Below are 19,205 nucleotides of genomic sequence, written 5' to 3' on the forward strand. Positions count from 1 at the left end.
TAACTGTCAAATAGTTATGACTACTAAATACTGTACGAGCTGAAATTTTCGCGTACAGATATTTTCATGAATTGCTACATGGAGGACATTTTCGCGTGTTGTTAATTTCGCGGTTGCTAGGGTCTAATTGAACTTAGCTATTCGCGCGTTGTTATTTTCGCGGTTCAAAGGCGATTCGCAAAATTCGCAAAAATAAAACCACCGCGAAAATTTCAGCTTGTACAGTCCATTGTATCACTGATTTGTATGAAGAAAAAAAGTGAGAAACCAAAAAAAAATCCAGATTCTCTCATCTTAGGTGTAAAGTCAATGAAATCTGTACCATTCTCTGATGTCACCCTGTTCATTCAATCCATGATGAATTGCAGTCTCAGGTACAACAACATGAATAAGTGACTTTATGTTTGCATAGTGAGGAGGTGACAGGAAAATCTTACCTAAAATACACCATGTGTGTGTAGTCCTTGGAAGAACTGTTCAAATCTATGCAGTCACTATTAAATTCTGTCCACTTTTTATGAGACTGGCTGCATGACATATTTTGTAATCACTTTAAATTTGCAAGAAAGTGTGTCATGGTGACTGTGAAATTCATGTTGGATCGCCCATAACCAAAAGGCTGTCATTTCTCCTTTAAACTGAGCCTTCTCTGCCAAATAATCACCCTACCCCTACCCAATGGGGTATGCGAACTTTAGATATTGACTGATGTTAATATGATATCCTTGAAATGATTATACTCAACATCTCCCCAATCCCCTCATACACGCACGCAGCCGTCAAGGCTGCATATAAGGAATAAAATCTGTGCATTTTTTTTAATACCGCTAGGATCTTCCTGTAAACTGATAACCATTAAGATAATCACTTGAACACACATCCAATCTGACCCATAGTTTTCTTCCCAAAATTGAGCTGGCATGCATGACCAGCAAAAATCACAAACCGGAGATACAGTTACAATATCAATCAGGTACTCAATAAATCTTATTCACTTTTACAACCCGTATAAACCAAGGTTTCTTTGATACACACAGCTTGGTATAGACAAGATTAATTGACTTGTCAGTACAGTTTTATGATGATAGCTAAACTTCAGGAATGGTTCCTGTATCTATTCTTCCCAGCAACCAGCCACATTTGCCTTAATTCTCTTGACAATGAGCAGAGCATACTGTCCATTACATCGAGCCCAAGTTCTTTATAGAACTACAGATGTACATCTATTCTTAATAACAGGATAATCAAGTAGACCAAGCGAACAATACAGAAGGCTTTTAGATTGGCTTTCAAAGTGTTTCTACACATCGGTATTCATTTTGACCATCAGATTTTTTGGAAAATTGTGGAAAGGGGATTTTTGGTTGATTTGATATTTCTTTTGTATTTGGTTTGGCAGTTTTTTCGTATTTGGTGTTGCAGTTCCAGATATTCAAAATTTCCTGCTTTTCCTTATTTTAGAATGAGTGGTGAAAAGGGGTGATTTTTTATTGGAATGTGGAATGGTTGATTAACAGCCTGTGGCTGGTGTTATATTGCTTGGGGATTACAAAACACTACATCAAATCACTGCAGTCATACATGTATATTGCTGGGGGAAAAAAAAGAATGAGATCATATGCCAGGTACTCTCTCTGGTAGGCCTAAATGTTTTGTGTCATTCAGCACACATGATACAGAAAAGAGTGCAATTATCATTCAAGGACTTTGGGCCTCTTTCATTCGGGTGTCATGTTGTGGTGGAAACAGTCCTGGGTGCAAAGCTGCATTTTCCTTTGTAGTATTATAGAATGCATTGGCAAAGCTTTTAGTGCATAGAAGCTGCCATCAGGGAATGACTGTCACTGAGCTTTATACTGGCTTTAAAGGATTTGTGAAAATACCAGCGATAGTCAAGAAAAAACAACAACAAAACATCAGAAGTTGCAAGGGTTTACTCTTCATTTGAGGTCGCAAAAAAAAGACCAGTGCAACTTAAAAAGCAAAACTTAAACCGTGATTGTTTAATTCTGACACTTCGAGATTTCTTGGAAACCAAAGTCCTGCTGTATACCTACACTACTGTCTGTAATCAGCAGTGTGCCTGCTGATGAGGGTTTTGCCAGCATATTTTCCTCTTTTTTTTTTTCTTTTCTTTTTTTGCCAATCTGCAATGCATTGAATCTGTCAAACCCAAACGAAATTTACCTATTGATATCTCCGGGGAATGGCCTTCAGCTACCACTCCGTCTCAATACAAAGAGCTCTCGAATCAGACTTTGAGTAATGAAGCCCAACATCTTCAGTGATCAGTGTGTCACGTTCTCCATCTTTTTTTAAATGATATGGGTTTATGGGATACCCTATACTGTTGAGATTGAAGGATGTGTTTCATCAACCATACTCCCATGAGAAATTGTCATATATTCTCCACTGCCAGTTCTCATTTATGGCACATCGCACTGATCAGTGATGAATACAGTCAAACTCTGATCCCTGTATAATAAAACAAGATCACACCTTAAAGGTCTTGTTTACCTTTGGGAGCAGCTAGTGATTTAAAAAATTGTCAAGATATCACATTTGATGCATATGTGTAGGTCTGTTGTATCACAAAACATCCCACCAAATGAAATTTTTACAATAAAGCCTACAATATAAGGAGATATCAGTATTTTTTCAATAAACCATATCTGTAGATGGTTTAGTCTTTTAAACATTTTTATCATAACTGTTGTTCGCATTTTGTGTATTTAACAATATGTAACCTCGATTATACAGATTCAAATTTTTACAGTGCTTGTTTCTATCCCCAACTCACATTATAGAACTATTTAGCACTAATGCTGGGTGTTTTGTTTCATCTGCAATTGGTAAATTATGCCTTTAAGCAGTGTCTCTATAATACTGGGCACTCCTGATCAGAAAACAGAGGGGAAAAGGGGGGAAAGGGAATTCAGTGAGCAGTATAAGTGACAACAAAATATGATATTTGTTACAGTGTATAAGATGATAATAATGATAGACCTTTGATTTTATTAGGTGTGTCGAGCCCCCAAATGCTGTGCATTTTCTTTAATGGCATTATTTACCATTTGCTTTAGCGCTTCAGCGCTTCAAAATAGTTCTAAAATGTGAGTTGGGGATAGAAACAACCAATGTAAAAATCTTAATTGAAGTATAATTAACATTCAGTATTGTTCAATGTAAAAAATGTGAACAATAATAGAATGTTTCCAGACTAAACCATCTACAGTTATTGTTTAATAAGAAAAATAGTGATATATCTCCCTATATTTTAGACTTCATTGCAAAATGTTTATATCGTGAGATGTTTTGTGACACAACTAACCTGCAGAGATGCATCAAATGTAATAACTGGAACATTTTTAAAATCACTGAATCCCAATGGTAAACAGCTAGGAATTCACCTTCACCAACCACAGCTTTATTATTTACCATTTATGAAGGGTCTGGTATATGATTTGATAAATTCTCTTCTCTGATTTTCTTCAGTATCCTTGTTATGAACAAAGTGATGGGGCTAGGGAAATAGTCCATTCTACAACAACCTACATTTTTGTGATGATACTCTTTGATACTCTACACACAGACACTACCAATACCTGCAGAACCAAATTGTATTGATGGTATTATGTCCACTTGAAAACCCTGCCTGCATGGGGTAAAGGCATGCACCTTTTTTGTGTCTTTGTGTGACTGGGATTATCCAGAGCAGACCATTGTATAAAATCACAAAACCAGCAATGTAAACTGATTTTTTCTGTCTTCTGCAGGCTATTCACTTCAGCCTGTATAGGTCTTTTGTAAATGTCTTTCAAAACAGGTATGGTATGGTATATATGGTGATGCTAAGAAAAATATATAAACCTTCAGAGAAATGGCACACTGAAGGCTATGGTGCCTTTCCCAGAATACACAAAGTAAACAGAATCTAGAACTTTTTTATATACCACCACAGATACTGATGGGGGAAAATGCAGATGCTTGTAAGTTTTGAGGCAAAAGAAGAGTTTAAATCAGTGCTCACTATGTGCTGTGACTTACTGTGACTTACTCTGACTGCTGCTTTGATAGAGATGATGAAATGAAAATTGAGCCTTCCTAGCAGGTGTTTATCAGTTGGTTTGCAATTCTGGACTGTACAGTACTGGTTGAGGTGAGGATTCAGGTTTATAACATTTCTAAGTGAGATAATGAGAAACCTCTTATGAAATATGAAAGAACATGTAATTTTAAGAAGGATTCAATGTTTATTTGATGAAAATTGCTTTTCAAATGGCTGAGATATAAAAAAAAGTGATAATGATAAAAGGCGACAGGCCACGCCTTTTATTAGGATCTCTTTGTTTCACCTTGTTTTTGAATATCTCAGCCATTTCAAAACAGATTTTCATCAAATAAACTTTTGATTACCCTTAGAATTGCATGCTCTTTGACATATCTCATAGAGTGGTTTCCGAATATCTCGCAAAACGTTAAAAGCAAAATCCTCACCTCAACCAGAACTGTACAGTCCCTTTAAGTGATTGCTAGAGCTAAGAAAATGTTCACTATGTCTGGAGCATAATGCTATTATATGCTATACTTTAGCAAGTCTATTTTTCCACAAATAGCAAGTGGATTAAATTCGGGATCCAGGAGTGCAAAAGTCAGCATTTTTACACACCTTGATGTTTTTCATGTACTGTGTACTGTTAGATGTGTACAAGTATGTGTACATGCATGCATGTCACATTCATGTCGGAATGAGAGTTAATATTTTTGCTTGTTGTTTAATTAGCAAATAGCACTCAACATAAAAAAAAAATTCACAATTAACACCCTGCAAAGTAGGTAGCATTCTGTATGGCATAAGATATGTACCCTGTAGTTTAGTTGATGAATCTACTCACAATACAGAAATACTATTAAAGAGCAAGGGGATATGAAAAAAATAAATGAATTGTAGTAAGTACCGGTATAATAAAGTGTACCAGTTATATGATTTTTAAAGCAACTGAGTGTACATCAAACAACAACTGACTCTTAGTTTAAGTCTTGTCATCACATGCTCTATTAGTCTATCTCTTCCATTCTCAATCCATCAGGAGCCCGGAAGCTGAGATTGGTAATCCTGTGCACGTGTGCAGTACAATTTGGAAGCAAAAATAAAAAAACAAAAACAAAAACAAAACAAAAACAACACTCTGTAGCTTCTTGTAAGTTCTTTCATCTGTGCCATAGTCACACTTGGCAAGCAATTGTAGAGAGGCATGTAATCTCCATTGCTCTCTTTTGTGGTCGTTCAACTTGGTGTACATTGCACATTCTTTGCTAGGCATGGTTTGCATCCATCCTTTTGTTTGGTTCTTTAGTATGCCAAAAATATGTTCATGGCAAAACTGACTATCAGAAGCAAACCAAGGTCAGATGTGCACACAATTGCATGAAAGAACAGAAAAAACAAAGGACTGCTCGCAGTGTGAATGTAATACATGATGTACATTTCTAGATATGACCTGGTAGATTGCCAAATCTTCAGCCATTCCTTGCATTACTTGTAGGAGAGAGCAGAATTAATGTGTGTTAGTTATAAAAGCCACTCTTCAGGTATGTTAATAGCTGAAAAAGGAAATAAGTTACCAACATGTACAGGAATTGCAAAGACCAAATGACACTTAATTTAGAGATGTTTGTTGGGATCTGCTTGTGTATCGGATAAACAGCTATTACGTTACTGGTAATGACAATAAAATATCTAGACAGTAATGATTAGAGAAAACTTTGAGCCATGTGAAGCAATTCTAAAACTGCAGTTTAAGTCTTGCTCTATTAATCTCTTTAGGAAGACCGAAATGATTTTAGTAAACTGACTCCTATGCATGCCAAAGTAGCATTGTGAAATTATGTCTAATCCAGACGTAATTCAACTGAGTGGACCTTAAGTGTACCTTTATTAGCACAATGTATCTTCTTCTTTTTTTCTTTTCTTTTTTTTTTTGGGGGGGGGGGGGGTCATTATGTATTTGTTCATCTAATTTGATTTCTCTCTTGATTGTTTTACATCATTTTTTTATACATATATCATAGGATTTGTATACCAAAATAATCTTTCTATACCATGTCAAGTTGTTTTCTTTTCTATGTTTTATGTACAGTATGTACTCAGTATTACTGTTTAAAGGTATTTTGTTTTAGAGTTTACATTGCAGTATTGTTTGTTTTCCTTGTGTCATATTAAGTTACATCGTTGGTTATGGTACATTTTTTTTTCTCCGGAGTTATATTATTGAAATTTCATGACTTACCTTTGTAATTTCAGACTCCATTTTTATGATATCTCTGTAAAGCCCTTTTCTTATTATATATTTTATTTTCTGCATACTTACCTCACATTGGACCCAACTGAAAACTACTATTGCTGACAGGGTTTTCAATCAATGAGTGAAAATGTGTACATGTTAAGATGTTTATGAAAAATCTGTTTGCATTACAGGCGACCTTCAACCCACCCAAGAATGCATCCGACCGGTTACTAAAGAAGATGGGTATCAAAAGAAACTGTATGAGGCTGGATATACCGAACCAACCACCAGACTACATGACGTGCAGCTTCAAAAAGTCCAAACTGAACAAGTAAGTTTGGCTGCCTGCAGATAGCGATTGCCTGTCCAGACCTAGCTTGATCACATGTGCACTGGCTCTATAGCCAATCTAACCAGCCCATTGTCCGCTCTGCTAAGCAAGAAATGGCTCCCACTAAATCGCAATGCCTATGCCGTGCAGATGTCCGTTAACTCTTTATGTGCCATTTTTGCACACTCAACTCAGACCTAGCTTGATCACATGTGCAATACTGGCTCTATCGCCAATCTAACCAGCCGGTTGTCTGCTCTGCTAAGCACAGAAATGGTTCCCACTAAATCCCATATAATGCCTGTGCCGTGCAGATGTCCGTTAACTCTTTATGTGCCACGTTCGCACACTCAACTCAGTCGACGGCTTGCCAAGTTTACATATTTTGCTCAAACACACGAACCTGCCCAAACCGATCAATAAATCGGCAAATACCACAGTGCAATGAAAGCATCACTTGCGATCCCTTTCTTGTCAGATGTAGCTTGCATTATTTTGTGACAGAATAGCAATTTAGGCAGTGTTACCTATTGGACTTTTGAATTAATTCTAAGTTTCTGTCACATTTTCGTGAACAAAAGTCATGCCTTGAAAATGACGAGTTTACTGGTTGTTTGAAAGAAAAATAATCATAGATTTTCATAAAGTTTACAAGATGCAAAACATTATTATTCTCTTTACATCTTTGTCTATTGCATGTCCAGTGTAACAAAAATCTATGAAAAGTTACGTAGACTTAAAGAACAGAATGTTTTCCCAAAGCGCATGCATCAACATTGCGGTCTCAGAATGATGTGGCACACAGGGGATTTACGCCTTGGCACATAGAGAGTTAAGCTGGCATTTGATTTCACTCTCCCTAGTCTTTTTGCTCTTTGGTCTGACTCCCAAATCCTTCGGCAAGCGCTCTACTGATCAGCAAAAATGTCAGATGACTATATCTGTCTGTGAAAAAGAGATGTTATGCGATAATCCCTGTTGTACCACAATATCCTTCATCTACTGCTGAAAAGCATGTTTTACACCTGAGAGGGTTTACTCTATGGTGTATTGTATCTGAATATGGGGGGGGGGGGGGGGGGCAACAATACCTGAGTGCTAGTAAGTTACGAGTTCTGGAGGCCCACTGAGGGCTTTAACCATTGGATAACTAACAGCCTGCGAGTGTACATTTGCACACTAAACCTGCACAAAACACATTTACTGTGTGACTGACACAGTGGGTAATATGTATTCATGACTACTGCATGTACTTGCCAAAAACTTTGCAAATATTGCATATCACAGATGATGACTTATTATATGTCAATTTTGGAAGTGGTTAAAGTCATGATTGTGAACTGCAGAAAAAAAAATGATATGTAATAATTCTTTTTCAGATTTCAATTTTCATTTTTAAATTTCAATTTCAATTTATTTTCATATTGAAAAATGCATCAAATATACAGATATCATAATGAAATAATGCATGATATCCAGCTAGGAAGCATGATAGAATATATTGCAAACATATAGAACATGGTGGTAAATCTATAAAAGTTGGAATCTCGGAATATATTGTACATGTAATTGCTAATTCTGAAAAGAAATATGATGCATATATGATGGAACCTACTTTATATATGCAAGACTCTTTTGAGAGAAGAGTCAACTATTTTCCTCCATGAAATTGATGTACATGTTGCAGTTTTGCAAATAACATTTTGGGAGCAATTTATTTTGGAGAATTATTGCATTGTTATAGGCAACATGAGACTTATGGATGTTATTTTTTAGTATTTTGATGTCCCAGTTGAATCCTTATGTCATGCTTTTATATGAATGTTTCTTTCACTTTGATTTTGTATGTACGATGTGTACATGTATATGGTACTTTATGTATATTTATGGTGTACTATTTCATGGTCTCAACATTTTTTTATCTTAACACTATCCTTCATTAATGTGTAAATGTCCTGCACTGAATTTCCTGTAAAATTTTTATTGAATGATTGAAATAGATTGAATTGAATAAAAATTCACAATTTAATCAGAAATGCTGCTATTTTAAAAAGATTTATGGCGTATACAGTAGATCTAATTGTGGGTCTATAGTTACTTGCGTTGGGAGAGTGTTCAAGGAAATGTTTTGAAGTGTACAAATTAAGAAGAAAATTGTGTTTGTGTACTGAAGCCTCAGATCACCACTATAACAAGACATTTCTTTTACTTGTATCATGTCTTTGGTACAGTAAAATCAGTGTTATTAAAGAAGAATGTTGTGAGGAAAAAAATAACATTCAAATAGGGAGTTCAAACTTTCTTTGCTCTATTGGCCTTTGTGTCAACTAAGTTTGTTAGCACTCCAAAATGAAAGATGAAACCTTTTCCCCATTTGGCATACCTATTGCAACAAAATCTTACAAATTTGGAAGACTATCTCTTGTTTTAATTATCATCTCACAGTGCGGTAAAACCAAACATTTTTATCTGCATGAAATTTAAGAGAATTTTGTAAGGAGTCAAGATTTGCAAAAGTAAAATGAAAGTTTCCGTCTACATCATGCATTGAATGCCAGTACAGTTTAAATGCTGTACACTGTGTAAAATTGACTTGTACTGCTGCTGTAACAGCTAGACCAAGCACGCAAACAAATATATATATATATTTTTTTTTTGTTATATCATAACTACGCATGTGTAGTAGTGCACATTCAGTTTTGCTGTGGATTTATATCAACCGGCAGTATGTGTTCAGTAAATCCCTGTATTACTAGTACAGTGCACTCCCGTTATAGCAAACAGGGTTATAACGAAATTCTGGTACCGTCATAACAAAGTAAAGATTTGGGCTGCAATGATATCCACTCTATGTGCGTGGTTTTATTGTTTATTTGTTCGGTTATAACGAAATTTTGATATTAGATAACGAAAGAAAACTGCCAGTCCTGAGGACTCCGTTATAATGGGAGTCCACTGTACATGTATAGTTTATACTCTTATAATCTTTTCATGATCAGCAATTTGTGAAAGTTTCATGCCCTGAGCAATTTTGATTTTACAGTACATTATTGAGACCGCCTTTGGTATGTATACCTTAATTTTGTAAAAGGAGTGTGACTTAATACACTCTTACATCCATTCAAACAGTCTTCACTTCACGGAATTGCTTTTTTCACTTACAAAATGAGAATGTAAAACAAATAAGAAACACAAAACAAGAAATAAAACCTTCTCCAGTCATTGCTCATATTGTAACTATGACATGATGTGAGAGTTGAACTCTTAATTGTCTCCACACTCTTCGAAGGTTCATCAATTGTGACAACAGGAGCCAATTCTTCAGCAACGTGGACCGCTCCCGGGTGGTCAACGAGATTCTGGAGACCACCACGTACGGCAAGCGCAAGCGGGCGGAGGTCGGAATCAGCCGACTGCTCGAGGAGGAGATTTTCCATGCCGCCTATCCCCTCCATGACGTGAGTCGGTTATGGTTCAGATCAAGTACAATGCCTACTTGTTATAATTAATGACCACAGTTATAAAGAAATTCTTGCTACAACAAAGTGAAAATTCAAGTCCCAAGAATCTATATCTTTTGGTACTTAACTATTTGGCTATTTTGGTTCCAGGGCAGTTACCCCAGACCCTTCCCCTGACCCTAATCCTAATCCTGAACCGTGGGGGGGGGGGGGGGGGGGGGGGTACGTATTGCCCTGATCTGAGCTACATTGTATTTTCCATGCCGCCTATTCCCTCTACGATATGAGTTGGTTATGGTTCAGATCTAGTACAGTGTACTCCTAGCTGTTGTTATACAAACAGGGTTATAACAAATTTCTCATTATGACAAAGTGCAAATTCAGGTTCCCAAATTATCATACGTATATCTTTATATATTTCACCATTCTGCTATCGACAATATTTTGATATATAACAAAAGAAAACTGGCGGTCCCAAGGACTCTCCACCCTGTTATAATGGGAGTCACCTGTACCTCAAAAGTCAAAAGCAGACACCTGGTTTGATGGTGACGTAGAACAATAACATCTGGCATTTTAAGTCTCAGTAGCTTTTCTACAGACAAATTTAATGCTCTATATTTGGGATCTTACATAACAAACCCTCAAAAAATTGCCCAGTTCATTTTCCTAGTAAATTTCAATGTTTGTGTTTTGGGTCTGTAAAGTTGATACCTGGTAATGGGTACTTTCTGAAGCGATAGTACATCCTAGAAGCATAAACTCACATTCAGCACTCTATCTAAAAAAAAAAAAAAACTTTCTTATTTACTTTCTATAATGTTGTGTTCACTATTTTCCCTTATAAAAACCCTACAGTGACTTTTTGACAACGATTAACAATCGCATTGATAGAGGGGCTAATTTTCATAGTCATTTGTTTTTTTCTCCAGATGTACAAAGTGTATGTGTATCACATTTTTGCATAAGTTTTGTGTGAAGTTCTTGTCCTTTCGTTTGTGTATTGGATGGCTTATGAAAAATACAGTATAGGCCTATATACAGTATAGCAGTAGCATTATTTGATTAATGATGTTATAAGTTTATGCAATATGTATGATTGTGTTTGTTTGAGTACGAGTATTGAAGCATTATAAGTACCTTGCATGATAGTCATGCCTGAACATACAGATGTAACGGGATGTATTACTGCTTGTATTTTAAAGCTACTGTAAAAGTTGATATTTTCGCGCGACTAATTTTTCGCGCTCAGCGGGGTAAGAAGAGTTTCGCGTGTTTTTAATTCCACGGAATCAAGACATCAACTAGTACTGGAAAATATGACAAGCAAAAATATTTGTGTGCTTTTATTTTCGCGCTAGTTTCGGGTTGCGCGAAATGCGCGAAAATTTCAACACCGCGAAAATTTCCACTTTTACAGTATTGTATTTCGTCATTTCAATACACTCAAAGGGACCAGTCAAGTACCCAGACAAAAGCGTGGATGTCAAGAAGTGGAACAAGCGCCAGATCTTGATGAAGTACTGGGCCCGTTGGGGCAACTGGTACAAGTACCAGCCGCTGGACCACATTCGGGAGTATTTCGGAGAGAAGATCGGGCTCTACTTTGCATGGCTTGGTGAGTTTTCTATCCTAGTATACAATGTACTTTATACCCATCATCATTATGTTCTGAAACTGTACTGATTAATAATTGTCTCACTGTAATATTATATGAATACAATGTAGTATTTGACAGGGCCCCCATTTTTTTGACCCTGGAAGTGGCACCCGAAAAAATCCAGTTACATGTACCAGAGCGATTCTTTTTTGGTCAGCCCATGAAGCCTTGAAGTGAGAGCATGAGTAAGGCTCACAATTTGCTTATTTTGTTGCTGATGTCTTTTTTTTTTTTGCTTGTCAGCTGAAGATATCCGGAAGTGGAAAAGTTGCACGGAAGGCCTTTTTTTTGCTTATTAGCTGATGAAACCTGGAAGTGGCACCAGAAATATAAACTGGGCCCCCTCACCCCACTTCTGAAAATGTGGAGCTGGCTGTGTTAGATGTTTTGTACATATACCAAACATTTTCTGTTGGGTTTTTGTGGATGTCATGCCTATTGAACAAAGTTTAACATAATTAATGCCATCTTTTTGTTTTCTGTATAAAGACCATATTACAGACACATTTGTCGTAACAGGAAGTGGAAAGGTTAACCAATGCATCAACAAGTTTTGTTAGCCTCTCAAGAGATGAAGTCCAAATCTGTGACTCGTCAATATAAGTTTAATATTGGAGGTTTTTTTTTTTCGCTGCTCCCCAAACAGGCTTATACACTGGATGGCTGATACCAGCATCTCTAGTGGGGATCCTCATCTTCATCTATGGCCTCATCACTCTGCCATTCAACCCTGTGGCGTAAGTATAGCCTGTGCCATCATGCCACATTCTTTATAATATAGTGCCGTACCGTTGCCCGGCCCAGCTTTCTTCTCCGAAAGCATAGCTGCAAGGTGTTGTAAAAGCAAAGTGGAGCTCTAACAGTAGTAAAGTGGGTATGAATTTGGAACATAAGTTCCTGAGTTCAAGTCATGCCAGCTAGGTGCTTGTGTTCTTGGAGAAAGATGATTTTTACCCTCACTTTAATGCCCACTTCAGATCCCGATGTAAAATAGGGCACCTGACAGTGCTGGGGTAATGATAATTAATGGTAGAACCCTCTGGAAAAACAGTGATAACTATCAATGAAGAGGCTTGGTTGAATACAAGACCATATTATTATATCATTATAAAGTCACTCTGTCCTAATGCGACAACAGTTGTATGTGACTTCAAGTTTGATACGTTCATGAGAAATTCCTTTTCATCAACATTTTTTGGGACAGCTGTAGAATTCAAAAGGAAAGCATGCCTTTAGTTGCTGTGCTGATTGATGGCCAAATGCAGAAGGAGTAAAACTATATCATGGCCACTGGAACTTAATTGGGTCTGTGCAGCATCTTTGGAGACTTCAGGATTGTGCAATAAATGGATTAGTATACAAATAATGACTGCTATGAGGGGCACAGTTAAAATTATGGGCCCAAGGTGATGTGAAAACCGTAACTATGCCCGAAGCGAAGCTGAGGGCATGGTTATGGTTTTCACATCACCGAGGGCCTACATAATTTTAACTGTGCCCCGAATATCAAGCAGTCATTATTTGTTTTATATACCAAAAATATAGATTCCAAAATATAGATACCGAAAATATAGATTCTAGTGTCTTTTACAGCACTCGTAATCAATGCTGATCGACAGCACGGTGGTCGTATCATTGGTGCGTACATAAGAGTGATCATCTCTATGTGTACAGTGTACGGGGGTTGCGACTGTCTCCAAACCTATTCACACAGGGCACAGTAACCGCTAGTCTCTTTTACAGCACGCTGATCGAATGCGCGGCAGTCGTATCATTGGTGCGTACATATGAGCGATCTATGTGTACGGGGTCGCGACTGTCTCCAAACCTATCTACAGGGCACAGTTGAGTTACTGTGCCCCGGTGCCGGGCACAGTAAATCAAAAATGGGGCACAGCTATTTTCATGACTCCGCTTTTAACCAATCAGATGAGAGGATTCTATATATGAGGTATACAGTATAACTTGTATTGTTTGCTCCAAAAGAATGAAAACAACACCCAGTCATTGAACCTCATAGTCTCCCAACATGACACTTCATGCTGCAAAAAAAAAAAGCATGGTATAAAGAATGTTAAATACAAAAAAGAGAGAGAATTAAACCACTGCACTTCCACCACACTAATGCAGCCACTAATCCCTACTGTGCTGTACTCAACAAATGGCAATATATCCACCGAAGTGCTTTCTTTAAAACCAACTGCCATTGAATAGAGATTACCACTCCCCTCAAAGCCTCACATATTGTCACCATGGCCATTTTGTTGGACTAGACACATACGCCTAAGTGGGCAGGTTAACTTGCGGTAAAATAGGTCAAGTTTGGAGGACTAAGCTGATCAATGCTAGAAAAAGAAACAGACAAACAAAACAAAAGAAAAAACAGCACTGTAGTTCACAGCTTAGTGCCTGAACACCTTTAAAAGAAAAGGATTACAAGTCAAAAGTACATGTATTCACACAGTACAATTTGGGATCAGTCAAGTTTCAGCTTGATATATTGCTTTTTGGGAACATCCAGCTGTTAACATTCACCTTAAAAATCCATCTTAAATCCATTGTTGTCTATTTATTGTCTTTTCAATAGATGACAAGCTCAATCATGTTCATTATTTCATTGTTTTAACTTTCCGGTAAACTGTTTGCTTAGAAACATATTGTATTAGGCACCTAGTAAATGTATTGTATTATTATTTTTTATTGTGATTATAATTGTTGTGTGCTACCATAGGAAGCAGGTCTGTGAGAGTGGTGCTGACTTCAAGATGTGTCCAGTGTGTGACCAGTCCATCGGCTGCACCTACTGGAACCTCTCCGACACCTGTTTCCAATCTGAGGTGAGTTGTTGCCAGGGAACATCTCGTATTTTCCTTTATAAATAGAATGATGGTTCTTGGCTATGCATACATGTCATGTCTTGCACCTGAATAGCCGTGAGACTTGTCGGGTGCTTCGTCTTGTGGACTTAACCCTTTCCTTATGGGAACGTGGTATACACAGTTCCTGTGGTGTCAACTGATATATTATGGGAAACTGGTATACCAGATTCCCAAAATGTAGGCAAGAGTGCCTGTATTCATGGCTTAAATTCACGTTTTTTTTTGTGTTTTGCTATGCTATATGACTATTTTCCATCATTTTCTTTTTTTTCTATTTGTGTATTCAGCTTGCCTACCTGTTTGACAATCCAGGAACAGTTTTCTTTGCCATTTTCATGTCATTTTGGGGTAAGTGCAGACAAAATGTAACAAAACTATGTTTGCAGTGAATAATGTTATATTATATTATATGTGTATGTACTCTATATGTGACCGCTAAAACAAAAGGATCCTAAAGTCGCTGACGGGCGAGCCAAGCATGGCCCAGAAAAATTGCTATTTCTGGTCTTTCCTTTGATCATTTAGCTTCGAAATTTCGGCAGATGATAGAAGATACATTGGACTACAAAATTATGTAAAAACAGAAATCCGAACGTTTTGACAGATTTTGGTGTTCTGACTTCAAACTTGATTTTCTCGGCTCACCCGTCAGTGACTTTAGGATCCTTTTGTTGTAGCGGGTCACATACATATCTATTTCATATCGACAATTATTACTGGGATTCTGAGGAGGAGGAATATTCTCATTGTTGTCATTGTAATGCATTAATATTATTAATAGCTGAGAGTTTATGTACCAAATGTCCCCCCTCCCCCAAACCAAAAAAAAAAAAAAAAAAATTACAACTGGAATTTCTGCGACGATAACTTTAAACATAGTGAACCAATCCAAATGCAATTTAAAGGTATGAAACTATAACTTATTGCCTACATCTTACAGAAACCCCATCCGATTTGCTTCAGTGGTCAAAGAAAAATGAGGAGTTTTGTAGAGCATGTTGGGAATCCCTTCCCTCCAAGTTTTGTCCTTTGCACTCTCAGTTCCAAGAGCATCCAAGTGCCAAACTTGGAAGGCACACCCATGACATGCTTTTACAATGATCCACGATTCTCTGTGACCACTTTATCAAATTGAACAGGATTTTCTGCAAAAGGTAGGTGAGAAGTTACAGTTTAATTCCTTCAAATAACTTTCAGAATTTTTAATTATTTTGAAAGCTATCAATGTGGAGATCCGATGATATATATATATATATTTTTTTTTTTTTTTTTTGGGGGGGGGGATATACTGTATATGATATGACATGATATGAGTGACCGTGCATCACAAAACCAACAAAAAGTCGCACCCCTTGATTTTACGTGAGGACTCAAAAAAGATGAAATGGATCTACTGATCCATTGAGTTTTTCATATTTTGAAAATTGAGTTTTTCATATTTTCTGAAGGAGCTACGTGTATCCTTCTACATCGTTCTTTAGTTTGGGATCATAACATGAATGGGAAAGTGTTTTTTCAGTAGTTTTTCTACAACATTTTTTGGGGGTTAGTTGAATGATCAGATATGTCTCAGAAGCCCCTTTCCATTTCTTGAAATCCTTTGCACATGCTTCACTTTCAAGTATAATAACTTTTGAAAGGATAATGCTACTGCTTTGAAAGTTGGCATTAATCATGGACAGAATGCTTTGTTCATATAGATATACTCAATTTAAGCTTAATCTGATACTCTCTTCATTGTTGATGCTCAGGTGGTTTACATCCTGTGTTTTGTCTCTTTCATCGCATAGATAGCACATATTAAGTGCTTGAATAGACCCAGGCTGTACTTCAGAGCCTCTATTCTCAGTTTTTCCAGAGTGTGTGCTTTCTTTCCAGTATTTAGGTAGGTTAGGTGAGTTCATTTAAATTGAGTTATACATCGTTTTAAAGCTTAGAGTATGCTCTTTTAGAATCTGTCTGTAACTGAAAATCCATGTGTGGCGACTTTTTGTTGGTTTTGTGATGCAGGATCACATTTTGTCTTAATAAGTAATGTCACGTTCAATAGTTGTTTTTTTGTATCTTATGAACGTGTTTTAACCTGCCATTTCGGTTTGCATGAAACGGTGGACCTGGTTTTTGTTTACAAGTATATAATGTTCCATTCACATTGCCTTGAACTTCATAAAGTCATGATTAAACAGCAACACAGGTAATTCTGTTTTAACCCACCAATCAAAACTGGACACCCTTTTACATGTAGATTTCAGGTCAAAATACACATATACTTGTCGGATACAGAAGTTCCATGTATTCATCACCCTTTTTTAGTTTTCAACCTCATATGAATACACATAAATTTTGAACCACAACTCTTACATTAATTTTGTACAATTTAATGCATTGCCCAACGGGCAGAAAATAGCCATTTGTATTTTTACATGTACATATCCTTTAACCCTATTCTAACTGGGGGGGGGGGGTCAAATTGACCCCCCCTCGACATTTCGCGCCACGATTCCGCAACGCACAAAGATTTTGCTGCGTCGTTTCATGACTTTTTTCATTGAAGTCTCCCGCATATTTTGAGACCAAATTTGCGACGTCCGGGTACACCGTTCTGAAGTTATGCAATGTTTTGCATATGCATGTCAACCCAAAAACCGCTCAAATTCATGATTTCGTGTGCAAATCCAATGCAAACTGTGTTTTCTTGTTTAATTGATATAAATTAGATTATTTCAACTCTTAACCATTGAAATAAATCAATTCTAATGTAGATAAGCTTTAAAAAGTGCCTCCAACAAATTTTGGAAAAAAAACAATAGAAAACAAAAGATCGAAAAAACAATAAAATGCATAAGAAATTAACAAAACAATAAAAAACAAAAGAAAATGATTTTGATTGCGCTATTTTTTTACAAGAATATTGTTTGATGTGTCTTGAGGAACTCTGACACAAAAATTTGATAATCCTTCAGTCTTTTTGATGGAGTTATAGGTGAAAATATGATTTCATGCATTAATTTGCATAATTAATTTATTAAAAAATATGAAATCAACATTTTTCTATTGATTGACCATGTAATCTTGTAGTTGACATCCGGCTCGATATTCAGGCAAAATTTTGCGGCGATCGCACGATCGGCGGCCGAGATCTGAAGGGGGGGTCAAATTGACCCCCCCCCCCAGTAAAAACTTGGTCTCAAATAGCCCAGTTGGAATAGGGTTAAGCAGTGCTCAAAATTCAATATGTATATTAAGCATAGCATATGTGGCTGCAATTGCTCGTGCCATTCTTCCACACAAATGCTTTATGTGCAAAGCCAAATGTCTGTATGAAGGGAAGTGTTTCTTGGCTCGTATTGATTGCTGAATATATCCCTTAACCCGTTGAAGACTGGTTCGAGTGTACTCGGGCTGGTGTCAAAATGTGTACGTGCTATAGCAGAATCAGCTTACACTCAAGGGGTTGAGTTTTCCCTCCACTTAGGCAACATGGGAGACAGCAAAATGCCCTTGAGTAGTTAAAGGGATGGTAGAGTATTGGTGGAGATGAGAATTGGGCTTTTAACTTTTTGCGAGATAGCAAGAAAATACTTATGAAATAGTACAGAGCATACCATTTTAAGAGGAGTTCAAAGTTTATTTGATGAAAATCGGGTTTGGAATGACCGAAACATCCAAAAACAAAGTAAAACAAAACGATTGTAATAAAAGGTGGGTCCCACACTTTATTAGAATCGCTCTGTTTTGGATATCTCAGCCATTTTGAAACCAATTTTCATCAAATAAATGTTGAATTCCTCATGGAGTTACATGCTCTTTCATATTTCATGAGAGGTTTCTCATTATCTCACCAAAAAAGCAGAAATTACATCTCAACCAAAACTATACGATCCCTTTAAGGAGAAGTTCCATTAGAGATTGGCCTATCCAAGCTCTTTTGAATGAATTAAAGAAATCAAAGAATCAATTCAGTGGAGACTATGAGTAAACCGTGACATAAAGCTGTGACAAAATAAACACCAGAAAGTTGTTCAAGAGTTGGCAGTTGCATATCACAGCGCCCCTATCTGCATCACAAAATCACTGAAAGTCACCAGACATGGATTTTGCAATAAAGGGCAGATTCTGAAAGAGCAGACTCTTGGATTTAGAATGACATACCTCAATACAAATGGGCTTTCCTAAACCATCTGAATAATGAAGAAAGGAAGTCCTTTGGAAAGTTGTTTGCTGATGATGAAAGAGGCTTTGAAGTTTATGGGTCTATTCAAGCGCTTACAAAGTAATCTGCCCCAGTGGTGCTATGTGTAATGAATAGGACAAAAAAAAGGGACATACAATTGTAAATGTCCAAAGCAGCCACTGTGGAAGGGATTATCAGATTAAGCTGACATTTTGCAAACTCAATAGGTACAGTCTGTTCAAAACTAAAGTGAAAAGTGTGTGAAGGGTTTGTCAGATGACAAACATGTAGTCCCGAGTATACATACCTGGGGGCCGTTTCATAAAACTTGTCATCAGTGACAAGTTGTCATAGATGTGACAAGCTACTGAAATCCTTGCATCTGATTGGCTGAGAGCAAATTTGTCATAGAA

The 19,205-nt window shown here is 36.9% G+C and overlaps 1 protein-coding gene across 1 annotated transcript in view; it reads left to right on the forward strand.

The window, feature by feature from the left end:
- Window positions 1–19,205, forward strand: part of LOC140239053 (anoctamin-7-like) — a 53,224-nt gene that overhangs the window by 12,737 nt on the left and 21,282 nt on the right. Inside the window, exons 4-9 of the mRNA XM_072318950.1 lie at window positions 6,479–6,618; window positions 9,908–10,076; window positions 11,532–11,697; window positions 12,386–12,476; window positions 14,471–14,576; window positions 14,906–14,966. Of these exons, the coding sequence (XP_072175051.1) occupies window positions 6,479–6,618; window positions 9,908–10,076; window positions 11,532–11,697; window positions 12,386–12,476; window positions 14,471–14,576; window positions 14,906–14,966 (733 nt within the window). The remainder of the gene's footprint in view (window positions 1–6,478; window positions 6,619–9,907; window positions 10,077–11,531; window positions 11,698–12,385; window positions 12,477–14,470; window positions 14,577–14,905; window positions 14,967–19,205) is intronic.

The sequence above is a fragment of the Diadema setosum genome, chromosome 15, assembly GCF_964275005.1.
Source record: "Diadema setosum chromosome 15, eeDiaSeto1, whole genome shotgun sequence".
NCBI classification, from domain to species: domain Eukaryota; kingdom Metazoa; phylum Echinodermata; class Echinoidea; order Diadematoida; family Diadematidae; genus Diadema; species Diadema setosum.